The sequence below is a fragment of the Tyto alba genome, unplaced genomic scaffold (genome assembly GCF_018691265.1).
Source record: "Tyto alba isolate M040663 unplaced genomic scaffold, T.alba_DEE_v4.0 Super-Scaffold_14, whole genome shotgun sequence".
NCBI lineage: Eukaryota > Metazoa > Chordata > Aves > Strigiformes > Tytonidae > Tyto > Tyto alba.
In genome coordinates, this window is record NW_024881276.1 from 56,436,626 (window position 1) to 56,449,699 (window position 13,074).

General features: G+C 52.3%; 1 protein-coding gene across 1 annotated transcript; it reads right to left on the bottom strand.

The window, feature by feature from the left end:
* Positions 1–317: 317 nt before the first annotated feature.
* NHLH2 (nescient helix-loop-helix 2) lies at positions 318–3,497 on the bottom strand. The gene is made up of 2 exons (XM_033000886.2): positions 2,987–3,497; positions 318–896 (listed from the first exon to the last, which is right to left on the bottom strand). Exon 2 carries the CDS (start codon positions 874–876, stop codon positions 400–402), a length of 477 nt encoding a protein of 158 aa, XP_032856777.2. The 5' UTR covers positions 877–896; positions 2,987–3,497; the 3' UTR covers positions 318–399.
* Between the last annotated feature and the right edge of the window lie 9,577 nt (positions 3,498–13,074).

Sequence of the window (13,074 nt, forward strand, 5' to 3'; positions counted from 1 at the left end):
AAGGAAGGAAGGAAGGAAGGAAGGAAGGAAGGAAGGAAGGAAGGAAGGAAGGAAGGAAGGAAGGAAGGAAGGAAGGAAGGAAGGAAGGAAGGAGGGAGGGAGGGAGGGAGGGAGGGAGGGAGGGAGGGAGGGAGGGAGGGAGGGAGGAAAGGAGGAAAGGAGGAAAGGAGGAAAGGAGGAAAGGAGGAAAGGAGGAAAGGAGGAAAGGAGGAAGGAAATGGTGGAGGAAGGAAGGAAGGGAGGGAGGAAGGAAAGGAGGAAGGAAGGGAGGAAGGAAGGGAGGAAAGGAGGAAGGAAATGGGGGAGGAAGGAAGGGAGGAAGGAAATGGGGGAGGAAGGAAAGGAGAAGGGGGGCGGCGGGCGCGGGGTGCCGGGGGGTCCGTCGGGGCCGGTCGGGCGCTACACGTCCAGGACGTGGTTGAGATAGGAGATGTAGCAGATGGCGAGGCGCAGGATCTCGATCTTGGAGAGCTTCTTGTCCGGGGGCAGGGTGGGCAGCAGCTTGCGCAGCTCGGCGAAGGCCAGGTTGAAGGCCTCCACGCGGATCCGCTCGCGCGTGGCGTGGGCCGAGCGGTACTTGGCCGTGGCGCGGCGTCGCCGCCGCTTCTCCTCCCGGCTGAGCGGCGGCGGGTGCAGCCCGGGCCGGCCCCCGCCCCGGCCCTCCCCGCCCCGGCCCTCCCCGCCGCCGCCGCCGCCGCCGCCCCCCCGGCCCTCCCCGCCGCCGCCGCCGCCGCCGCCGCCGCCGCCCTCCGCGGGCTCCGGGTCGGAGACGCAGCAGCTGAGCGCCTGGGCGTCCGCGCCGCCCAGGGACTCCGGGTCGGAAGGCGCCGAGGAGGGGTGGTCGGAGTCGGCAGCTTGGTCCGGGCTAAGCATCATCTTGGCGGGGGCGGAGGAGCCTTCCCGGGACAGAGAAACAGAGAAGAGCGGATCAGCGCCCCGGCACCGGCACCGGCACCGGCACCGGCGGAGGGGTGGGGGGTTGCGGGGGTGCAGGGACACGGGCGGGGACAAGGGACACGCCGGTCCCCTCGCCCTGCCCCCGTCGCCGGTGGCTGCCGCGGCCCCGCTCCGGGCGGCGGGAGAGGGACCGGGGCCGGGGCCGGGCGCTGCCCCCGCGGGAGCACCGAGGAGAAGCGACACCGGGGGGAAACGATGCCCCGCCACTCGCCCTCCCTCTCCCAGCCTCTGACGGCAGCGTCCACGGAATAGGCTTCCTCCCATTATTCCCCGGGTCTTGCTTGGGTGTAGGAACAGGCCCGGAAAGCAATAAAAGAATATATTTTTTTTTTTTTTTCAAACAAGCCAATACCCAATGGCTCAATATGAGGGCGATTTTTTGTTTTGTTTTGTTTTGTTTTGTTTTAATATCGTATTTCCTCCCCTGCCAATCTCTGCTGAACCATTTCTCTTTCGGTAACGCGCTGTGGGATCCGGGCTACAGACATGACGCTTGTAAATATACAGCTCAAGGCTCCCCAAACATAACAAGGCCAGTGGGGAAATTTATTTCCCCAATCAAAACTAAGAGATCTGATGTATCTGTTGGGCTCTCCCCCTGCTCTTTTCTCTGCTCTTCTTCTTTTTCTCTTTTTCTTTTTCTTTTTTTCTTTTTTTTTTTTTTTTTTTTTTTTTTCCTGCTGCTAATTGTGCGGGCTGAGATTTGCCAGCGATCAGCTGGGGATGTTTGGAGAGTCTCCGTTTTTTAAGCGTGCGATTCAAAAAGAAACAAAACCCCAAAGCAGCGGCCGAACTTTTAAATTTTCCCTCCTCTCCCCTCCCTGCTCGAAAAAGGAGGGGTGAGGTGGGGGGGGGGGGTGCGGCTAAATAAATAAATAAATGCGGACGTGCCTTTCAAAAGAAAATTGAATCGTATCTTCTTGCGGCCTCACAGAGCACCATCTGTCATGTAGACAGCAATACAAATCCGAGCGCGTCCGTGGACATGCCGGCATGTAATAAAACAATACATCAGGCAACTAGTGAATAACCTTGGACACGAACGTGTGTGTGCGTGTGTGTGTGTGTGTGTACGGCGGGGGTGCCGAGCGAGGTGGGGAGCGAGACTGAGGGGGGAGGGAGCACCGCATCCCCCCCGCTTCCCCCTAATTCAGATCGCCGAGTATTTGCACGGAAAGTTTCCAGGCAAAGTCCCCCTCGGGTCTTGGACCCGGTTGGGAAAAATAAATGAGAACGAATAATAATAATAATACTAATAGTAAATAGTAAGACTAGTAATAATAATAATAGTGGTATAATAATAATAGTGGTATAATAATAATAATAATAATAATAATAATAATAATAATAATAATAATAATAATAATAATAATAATAATAATAATGAGACATTCAACGGCGGGCAGGAGTACATCCCAGGCAGGGCTAGAGCCGAGCCTCCCCCCACGGGGCGAGACGCGGGGCACGCGTGGCGGGGCAGCGGGGCGAGGAGAGCGCTCGCTTCGCCGGGCAAGGGCCGCCGCTCGGCAGGGCCATCGGAAACGCTTCCTCCTCTATTTTTAATCAGGAGCGTTAATCAGGCCCAGAAGGCAGGGGCAGGGGCTAAACCCGGCCAGAGCGCAGGTCAGGTACCAGCCATCTCTTGGGGGGAAAAAAAAAAAAAAAAAAAAAAGAAAGAAAAAAAAAAAAGAAAGGGTTTAAAATCACCTTTCAGTTGAGATCCAAGCGAGGGGATCTGTGCGAAAGCACACTACCGGGGGAGGGTTCGCAGGGCGGTGGTACGAAAACGGGCAATTACAGCGGTGCTTCCTGGAGAAAGTTGCTTAAAGGTTTCTCTACGGCGTGTGTTGGATTTTCCCGTTTGTTTTAGGTTTATCCATATGCCGGGTTTTGGCGAGCTCAGCCGGAAAGAGGATTTTCCCCCCCTCCTCCTTTTTTCTTTTTTTTTTTTCTTTTCTTTTTTTTTTTCATTTCAGTAATCCCATGCCCGTGCTACCTGGAAAAGGGATATATTGTTAAGGCTGCTTACCTCGGCGGAGCAGTCGTTTGGACAACCTCTCTCTCCAGGTCCCCTCGCCCCCTCGGCGATTCCTTTACAGTTCAAATGACCCTCCGGGAGCGGAGCATGGAAAAATTAAAAAATCAAAATCAAATCAAATGAATTACGAGCGGAAAAGTGTCCTGCTCGGATGGGGAAAGGCCGATCTCATCCCTCGCCGCGGCCTCCAGCGCTCCAGAGATGCGCGATGTTATCGCCGTGTTTGTTTGCGGAGTATAAAGAACAACTTCGGTTACTTACGATGCATCAGGGGAGAAAAAAGCGTTTCCCCCAGCAAAGTCTGCCTCCGCCCGTTAATTCGGGGCAGCGGGCTGCCACGCACCGGCAGCTGCTGCGAGTGGGTTTTGGGGCGGGGGGGGGGGGGGGGGGGGTGCCGCAAAAAAAATTGCGCTGGAAAGTGCCCCCCCCCGCTCTTCTTCCTCCTCTCTCCCCCGATGGCGATAAATAACAAAAGGGATGCGGCGACAGCACCAGCCGGGCTCCTTCCCTTTTTTTCCCCCCCCCGCCCCCTCGGCCTCTCCTTCCCCGCGGAGCCGCCGCCCGCCCCCCGCCCGCTGCCGGCCCGGGGCGCGGAGCCCGGGGCGCGGAGCCCGGCGGCCGCTGCGCGCTGCGCGGAGCCCGGCGCGGCGCTGCCGGCTTTGTTCCGCCGCGGCCCGGCGCGCAGGCACGCCGCGGGGTCCGGGTGACAAGGCGTCGCTCCCTCCTTTCTTCTCGAGTGGTTTTCGGGGGTGCGACGCGCGGGTTCTGGTGAGGCAGCGGGGCAGGAGGGGGAGACGCCGTCGGAAAAGAGACGTTTGGTTTAGTTTTTCTTCTGGTCCTTCAAGAGCTGGCGAGGGGGGGAAGAAAAGAGATAAACGAAACCCCCATCCGTCCCCGAGCTTCCCAACTCCTCCTGCATCTCTCGAGTGAGAAAAAAAAAAAGAAAGAAACGCGGACTCTGGAAAGCAAACCAAAACAAAATAAACGAAAATCTCGGAGCGGCTGTGAGAGAGGACGTCGGTGCAAGGAAAGGTACGCTCACACGCACAAAAAGAAAGTGCGGTTCCTCCTCCCACCCCTCCCGGAGTGGCAAAGCCGCCAAGGAGGGGTGCGGAAGGTGGCAGGGGCGAGACAGACAGACAGACGGAGCAGAGATGCGTGCGGATCCGCTCCGGGTACCAAAGGGTTTAGCCTAGAGATGGTCGGAAGAGATAAAGGCTCGGAGAAAAGGGGACGGCATTTTTTCCCTTTTAAATTGATATTTAATGGGGAAGCCTATTGGACAGAAACCTGGACACGAGTCACTTAATTGGACTTGACATCTGTCACAGTGTGGGAGTTTTCACAGCCCAAATATTTTCAGCAGATCAGATTCTCGCTGAATCTGTGCCACAAATTATAACAGTCGAGAGCAGCCCATGATATAAACCCAAGCCTCTGGATATACAGTCTCTAGCCACTCTCGCTCTCACCGCCGCCGTTTCCACCACCACCCCACCCCCCCCCGCCCAAAATATTGGATACCCTGATCTAGAAAAACACCGCTGGCATTTCCCGTGCGAGCTAATAAATAAGGTTTAAACATCAATTTGCATCCTGTACACCGAGTGTGGAGAATCGTCAGACTGTTTTTCTAGTGCGTTTATTTTTGCGGTCCCCCTGCCCTGGCTCCCACCCACCCACCCCCAACCCCGGTGCGTGGGAGGCACAGCCCTGCCAAAACCAAGGGGGGGCAGAGAGACCCTCCCGGTCCCTCTGCCCCCCGCCCTCCCTGCCCCGGCACACAGACAATGAGGCGAGGGAGCCGGCCACGGGGCTGTGGCTTTTCTGCTCGCAAGAGGCTGGATGGAGCCAGGCCCCTCCGGGCTGGAGCCAGGGGATGCTGTGACTGAGGTGACTCTTCTCCCTGTCACCTTGTCGCGGCCCCCTCCCAGCTGGCAGCCCCTTCTCCGTTCTGATCCCCTTCTCCCCATCTCCCTCCCTGCAGATCCCATCAAATGGGGGCCGTGGCCACTTTTCTCAGCGTAAGCATCTTCCTCCCTGGGGACTTTTCTGTGCCAGCAGCCTGTGCTGGCAGGCGCCCTCCGGAGCCCCCCAAAAGGGGCAGTGGGAGGGCAGGGGGAGGTAGTGGTTTCCTGCACAGAGCAGATCTGTTTCTGCCACTCGCCGGCAGCTCAGTGCATGCTTGATCTTGCCAGAGATGCTTCTCTCCCTCCGTCCCACCAGTAGGATGGGTGGGGGCAAGGTGGCAGGAAAACACTTGCAAGGGTCCTTTGTGACTCATCCAGTAACATGTGCAGCAGGCTGGGAGATCTCTGAATGGGGAGAGGTTCTGCTCTTGCTATGATTTACAGGACCTTATCAAGAATGAGTGACACGCCTGAATAATTTTGGGTCTTGTCAATTTTTTTGAAAGTGATAGATACTCTGGCAAAGAATGCAATCTCCCTGCACGTCACCTGGCCCACTGGCAAAAGAAATGCCTGCAAGAGGATCCTCATGGACATTTATTCCAGGGAAATGTGGGAACTTCTCTCCCTTCCCCTGCCCACACCAGGTCTCCAAGGCAGCAGGAGGCTGTCACTTGTGTAGGTGCGCTGACTCCACATACCGGCACTGGATTCATGGCTATCCAACATGATCCCACAGGGCTTCTGGGGGTGCTTGGCTAAGTGATCCTTGGCTGCCATGGGACATGCCTGCCAGAGACACGCCGTGGAAGGCAGAGTGTAGAAATGCAGTACAGCCCCTGGCTGGGAGGGACTGAAACGCGCATACCCTCAGCCCACCTCAATGCCAGTCCCAACAAGGGGGCTTCCTAGACCTGCAGAAAGCCTCCTGCCAAACTTCAGGGGAGGGAGGAGGCATTGCTGTGAGGTACCAGGTCTGCACGGAGAGGGTGGTTACATTGGCTTTTGCAGGGAGTTGGAGGGGGAGATGCGTGTGTTTGAGCTCCAAGGCACGGGCACTCAGTAAACCCTTTTGCTGCTGTGAAGAGAAGTGACTAAAACCTCAGCTACCCTGCCAAGAAGATTCGGATGCAAACCACTGAAGCTGTGGCACATCGCCATTCAGCTCAGCTCTCTGGTAACCTTCACAGGTGCTCTTTGGAGATCAGGACCTGAGCAGCTCAAGGTCACTGTGCTCCACATTGCAAGACCCAAGGTCCCATTCCATCAAATGACCACTGTCCCACACTTCAGGGAGCAAGCTGTGAAGACCTTCTCCAGCTCTTACTTGACAGTGGCTCAGTGCTGGGGGCTCTGGCTCGCAGTACTCCTCAAGGTGTCAGTTCTGAGGCCTCAGCCCACAGAAGCTGCAGGTGATGGAACGAGTAGCTGGCTAAGGCTGCCACAGCTAACAGCCAGCAAGCTGCTAATTCATGCAAGCCACCCTGCTCTCTGCTGCAGATGCTTTCATCACATGGCTTGCTTTTTATTTTTAATTTCCAGGAAGAGACCAGGCAGTTGCTTCTCAATGCCCTTCGGTTATGAGTGGACGTTTCTGACACCTCATAAAGCGCTGTTCACTGCCACTGTGATCCGACTACCCTGCAGCTCTGCTCCCAGACACGTCAAATCCAGAGGTTCCCACCCTGCCCTGGGCATGCCAGGCTCACGGTGTCTACCCAAACAGCCCTCCTGGGATCCTGCGAATCTTCTCACATCTTTTGCAAGAGCCAGGCTGTAGCCTCTGTACCTTTAGCCCGAAGAAGCCGGTCAGAAATGCTGGAACTGACAGCCTGGCTCTTCTCTGTGCAGACAAAGCCCCAAAGCCCAGAGGCAGGGCCAAATTCTCCCAGCAGAGAGCTCTCCTGCCTCCCACCACTCACACTTGGAGGAAGAGGCTGGTTTCCAGTGCTCAACATTCCTGGGGCTGACTGGTCCAGATGTGGAGGTCACAAGAAATGATCAGAAATTATGGGGCAAAAGTGCAGTTGATGGGAACAAAACCAGTTCCATTTTGGCAAGGGAGGGATGACTGAAGATCTTCCTCAAGCTCTCTGTGTCTTTTTTCTTAGAATAAAGCCTGATGCAAGTGGAGACCTGCATGTTGGGAATCAGTATGGTCCCAAAGGAGCCTGCATAGATGCAAGGCCACCTTATGACTTGTATCCCCTCCAGTATAGGCATTCCCAGTGCAAGCTTGTGGTTGGTGTCTTCACTAAGCCAGCACCTCACTGGCATCAAGGCAAGCTGAAATTCCCAAATGGTATCAAAGGTGACCTCAATGGCACAAATAGCATTGGTTTGGCTTCTCCGTAAAAGGTGAAACCGCAGTGCCCAAGCTGCATTTGATGAAGAGAAAGTGAATAGGAAAAACTGAGGCATAACAAGGGTCTCCAGTTTGTACAATGGACGTCCAGGGAGATTGTATGGCTGTGGTCTTACTGCAGACTAAACCATGACAGTGAACCTGGAAGCAGAAGTGGACAGACATCTCCTGGAGGAGAATCTGGGATAACATTTTGCCATGCTGTAGAGCTGTAAGGAAGCCATGAACATCTCTTCTTTTTCACTTGGCTTGAGACATTGCTCCTGGGGCTCGAGGTATAGGAGAAGTATAGCTGGTTTCCTGTGGATGGCATTGCAGCTCACACAACACCCACCTCCTTTCCAGCAACCTTGTAAGTTTAATGAGAATGAAAGGTGGCCAGAGAAAGATTCAGCATCAAAAACACCACATCCCACTTTTGTAGGGGCCATCTCACTGAAAAACAAGACGAAAATCACTCCAATTTTGACTTCCAGGGCTTGCTGACAAGCCAAAAAAAAAACCCTTATGACCCAGACTGCTCACTAGATAAGACCTAGCATGGAATTAATATTAGTTAGTTCATTAATGGTAGTGAATAAAAGCTGCCCACTGTGTCCAGGGTTGAGTGGTGGGGTTTCTTTTGTTTGGTGGCAGGGGAGGGGGCTGCAGGGGCAGCCCCCTGTGAGAAGCTTCTCGAAGCTCCCCCAGCTCCAAGTCAGCTCCACTTCTGTTTGGGAAATTGAGCCCATCAGCTGCGCCTCTGCGATAACGTATTTAAGAAGGGACGTGGTGAGGAGGAGTGGGACTGGTGAGGAGGAGTTGCTGCAGCTGCCTGAACACCAAGGTCAGTGGAGGAACGGAGGAAGAAAGGAGGGGGGAGGTGTGCCGGAGCAGAGACCCCCCTGTATCCTGTGGGGAGATGGCAGGGCGGCCCCCCCTGCCACCCATGGAGATCTACGGTGGAGCAAAGTGCTGTGCCCGAAGAAGGCCGGGGTCTCGTGGGAAAAAGTAGCCCCCGCTGCTGTAATTCAGCGCTGGGAGGATTGCAGCATGCGGGGGTGTCCCACGCCGGAGCAGCTCGGGAGGGGCTGCAGCTGTGGGAGAGAGACTCCTGTGGAGGACTGTCTCCTGTGAGAGGGGCACCACGCTGGAGCAGGGGGAAGAAGTTCCAGAAGCTCCCCCCACCGAAGCTGAAGGAAGTGGCAGCACTGACTGCACCCCCCATTCCCTGCCCCTGCACCACTGGGGGAGGAGGTAGAGATATCGGGAGCAGAGCTGAGCCCGGGAAGAACAGAGGGGTGAGGGGAAGGTGTTCTCAAGATGTGGCAATGCTTCTCACTGTCCTACTCTGTTACGTGTTGTTAGTGTCTGTAATAAATGTATGTTTTTTGTTCTTCCCCTAACGAGTCTGCCTTTTGCTCGTGACCATCTGTGGTGGTCGGCTGCTAACCCAGCTCAAACCCCTACACACTGCTATGAGACTTACAGCAAAGTGTCAGAGGCCACCAAAAAAATATCAAGCGATAGGTGGTGCTGAATCTGCAACAGGGACTCACAACGCAGGGTTTTTCAAGGGCCAGGGGGACGGGGCTTTGGAAAGGCAAGATTCAGAAGGGGATCATCTTCAAGGTGTAGTCAGAAGAGACAAGAGTGACAACAGTGCTGGCATGTGACGGTATTTTATCGAAAGGGGGCACTTTCTTGTGTGAACGTCTCCTACTCACGTCATGCAATCATTTGAAGGTAATGTTATTTGTGAGAATAGCCTGGGCTGGCATGTACCCACTGGAAGTCTGCAAGGGTGCAGCAGTAACACCCTGGAGTAGCCATTTGTCCCGAGGAGATGTCTTTCTGGCCTGGCAACGCAGAAGAACGAAAGAACCTAGCTGGGCTCTCCAGTACTGGGCCAGGTATTAGGAAAATCGTTTTTCACCTGCAGCCTGAGCAAATATTGCAGGGCTGCCATGGAGAGACATCAAACACAGGAACCCACAATGCCACTTTTATGGCGTTGCTTGTCAGAGCAGAGCGGCACTTCCATTACCGACATGTCCTCTATCTGTCGAAAGGACAGCTTTCCAGGATGCTTAAGAACATCCATTCTCTTTTATAGCATACGCCATTCACGTTGCTGGCATATGCTGCCCATTGAAATAAATGGAGCTTGTCACTCTTGGATGTGTTCCTTGGAAATAAACGGTCAAACAAATTAGAACGCTGAGCCATGAAAATCCTTGTCCTTTTGAAAAATCTGTGCTGCATATAGCTCGGTGCCTCTGCTCGTGGTTCCTTGGACGTTTGGGTGATATTTTTTGTTTTCCATTGGTCATATTTGCTTTCTCTAGGCAGTGGGATTGAGGTTTTAATAATGAGTCAGGAGCTTTGAGGCTGCTGGCAGGAATGGCCTGCAACTGGGGAAGGTGAAAAAGTAGTTTCCCTTCTTGGCCAAGAACAGAGGCACCAGGGCCATCAGGTCTGGATGCGAGGCCACCCTGGCTGAGGTCTGGCAGCATTTGTGGGACAGGCAGGCCCCCTCAGCTTCTCCTTTGCAAACGTGAGTGTGACTGTCTCTGAGAGTGGCTGCTATGTTTAAACTAGTAGTCTCCAGGTGAGCTAACGGTTGAAATCTGTGGCTTTTGGACAGAATCCCGATTCTTTTTACCTAGTTGCAGCCTTTGGCTCATGTCTCTTGGTGTCTGTTTTGGTTCCAGTCTTTTCCTTTGCCTCTTGGACTAGAGGAGCCGTGACATTAGGATCAAGCTCTAGCTGCTACTGTAAAGACCCAGGTGCCATGAGGGTGTTCCTGATTCTTCACTGCCATATTGTCTTGAGAGCTCCAAAGATCATCCTGGCAATGTCAGTTAGTATTCACAGCTCTCTTGAGGGTAGGGTGTCTCAGGGGATGGAGGATGATGCAGAGTTTTTAAAGGCAGAGGGGGCCACTGTGAGCATCCCTCTGCAGGTTGGAGGCCACAGGTCTTCCCTCTTTGCTTCCTGTATGAATGAGCATGTGGGTTTTTTTCAGAAAATAATGTTTGTGCTTGTTCTGAACATTGTTGGTGGTGGGGGATTCACTATGAACCTTGGTAAGTTACTCCACCAGCCATTTCTCCCCGCTGTTGGAAACATTAGTATGGAAAATGAGCATGCACACCTTCAGCATCCAGCCGTGGGATTTTGTTATATCTTGGCACCCTTGGATTAAGAGTTCTCTGTTATCATATTAACAGGTTTAGGTAGGGATTCTGTAAACAGGTGTATGCATGTGTGCTATACAGCTGATATGCCTGCGTGCACCAGTTATTAACTTGGACTTTCCAGTCATGCAGAGCCTAGATACAGCTATTGTTGATGCTCCAGTCAGATGTCTGGAAATTTTGGACAAACGGGAAAATTCCACCTGGGCAAACATTTCAGGCATAAAGAGAAGACATGCCTGAGTAAACCCAGACATCTGTTGGTCCTCACTAGGTCAGTATTCATTAGTAGTGGCCATATCAATTCTGCAGCCTTCTTTTTGTTAAATTGAATAGGTTTGAATGCCTTGTCATCATGCAGAAGAGCCTAAGCCTGCTTTACTTTTAAGGTGGTTCTGGTCTGGGATATTTCACATTCTTCCCATTCATAATCCCAGCCCAGAAATTAGATGCTTAGCATGCCAAGTTCTGATTATAGAACAAGAAATACATGTCATGCTTTTCTGTGTGTCTGTAAGATCCTAATGCAGCCTGGATGCTCCTGGGACAGGTGTATTAGAAATCATATCACACTAAAATCACCAAACCCACATATAAGAATCTAAGAATGGCAACAGTGGGTTAGATGAAGCATATCTTGTGTTCAGCAGCACCAAAAGACGGTGCCTGGGAAACCTGTGAGTATAATATAAATCTACAGTGATACTGCCCTCAAATATTCTCCTGACATCCAGGTAACAACGTTTTAACGCACTGGATGAACTTTCCTCTATGAATTTGTCACATTGATTTTTGAATTCATGCAAGCTTTCAGCATCCATAATTTCCCATGGCAAGGAGTTGTCTGTGAGCCACGCAATTTAGGTAAATGCATAAAGAGATGCTTGTAAACATGTTTGCAAATAAATTAGCCAAGTTTTCTATATTACTGTGGCTTCTACTGCTGATGAGTACACGAAGAGTAGTGTTGAATATGTGGGCAGTAGTGCCTTATGTTTTCAATGAATGCATTTGGTTGAAAGCATAAATAGTGGGTGGATTATAGCCAGTTAGGGAAAAGAGGGAAAATCTCCTACTGCCTGAGTAGGGGGAAGGCAGCAAGACCAAGTCCCGGCCCCTTGAAAGCAGCTGATCACCTTAAATTGACCTGGGGCAGGGTCTGCAAATACAACTAGTCATGCACAGGCACACACATTTGTTATACAGCTTGGAGCCATGGAAAGTGGCTGTGTGGAGCAGGCACTAAAGCAGTTAATAAAACAAGCCAGAAACAGAGATGTGAATAGTAACCTTTGCAACACGCTAACAAGTCACACACACAAATGACTAGTGAGTAGTCTGTGAATTAAGCAGGGCAAATAGGATGAACTTGCTGATTTTGATACATGCCTGGTGTACTAAATAGGGTGTGCAAGCTTATGAGGCTCCCAAACACACATGGCTGGGGTGCAGCCATTAGTGAACTGAGGGGGAGGCAGACACCGTGTGCTTTGCCACCCAGGACCTTACCTGTGCACGTGTGTGCAACTGCTGGCTGCCAGGGTGAGGAAAGAAAAAGTGGATGTCAAGTCTAGCTGGCAGCCAATGCATCTGTCTTCTGTCTTTCACTCCCCCACAGCTGAGGTGGAACTTGGCTATTTTTAAATCCTATGTCTGTGTGTGTAGCCATGGGGAATGCTCTTTCTTGTGAAAAAGAAAAAAAAAAGAAAATGAAGGAGATTTTGAAGCTACCTGCATTCTATAGGCAGATATTTCTCTCTCCATTGATGCCATGCACCCCAGCCCCTAGGTCTCCTTTCCTTCTTCTTGGGAGAAGTAGAACTTGTAAAACAAAATGATCATAACTGGACAGCTTAGGCCAGCTGACCAGGGAAGAAAAAGCCTGCCATGCGATATATGTGGTGTAAGGACTGCCTCACTGGAGGATCTGGGTGCTCTGCCCAGTTCAGGGTCCTCTCCCCTGCCATGACTGGTATCGGGCATCTCACAGCTGGGTGGGTGCACCGAGCCCTCTGGAAGATGCTGATGCAATGTCTGGTGTTGCGACCTGAAAATAGGATGTGCCCATGTGAAACGGAGTTCAAAGGTTAAGAGCATGTCTGTAGGAGTGACACAATGGGCACCTAGCAACCAGGCAGTCATAAATGTCATTTTAAGGTTTACCTCATACAGCAAGTGGCCTATGGCAACCAGGTAAGCGCTCTTCAGGAGCAGTTTAATCAGACAAGCAGGTGGAAAAGCAGATACTCGCTAGCCTAAAGACACCTGAGCAGCTCTGTTGTGCCATGTCAAAGGGTTGTCTTGCACCATATCGACACTGGTTTGTAACAGAGGCTTAGAGGAAGAGGGTGAGAACAAGGTGAGTAACACCACCAGGCATGGTCTCCTGTCTCCTAGCAAACTGTGACTTGGTTATTTCCAGGGGTCAGAAGTGGTTTAGGGAGTTTAAAAATCCCTGAAGGATTTGTTTTCCATTAATTTGTTTTTGTTTTTTTTTTTTTTTTTAAATCCTACCCACACACCCCTCCCCCCCCACTTCCTTTTGCTTGTTCTGAACATGCTGTTATTTGAGTCCTACTTCTTGATTTCTAGGAACAATGAACAACCATTCTCTGCTCTTCTTTT

What these genes read in the sequence shown, in the direction of transcription:
- NHLH2 (XM_033000886.2), bottom strand. Translation starts at nt 876, where the DNA reads ATGATGCTTAGCCCGGACCAAGCTGCCGACTCCGACCACCCCTCCTCG.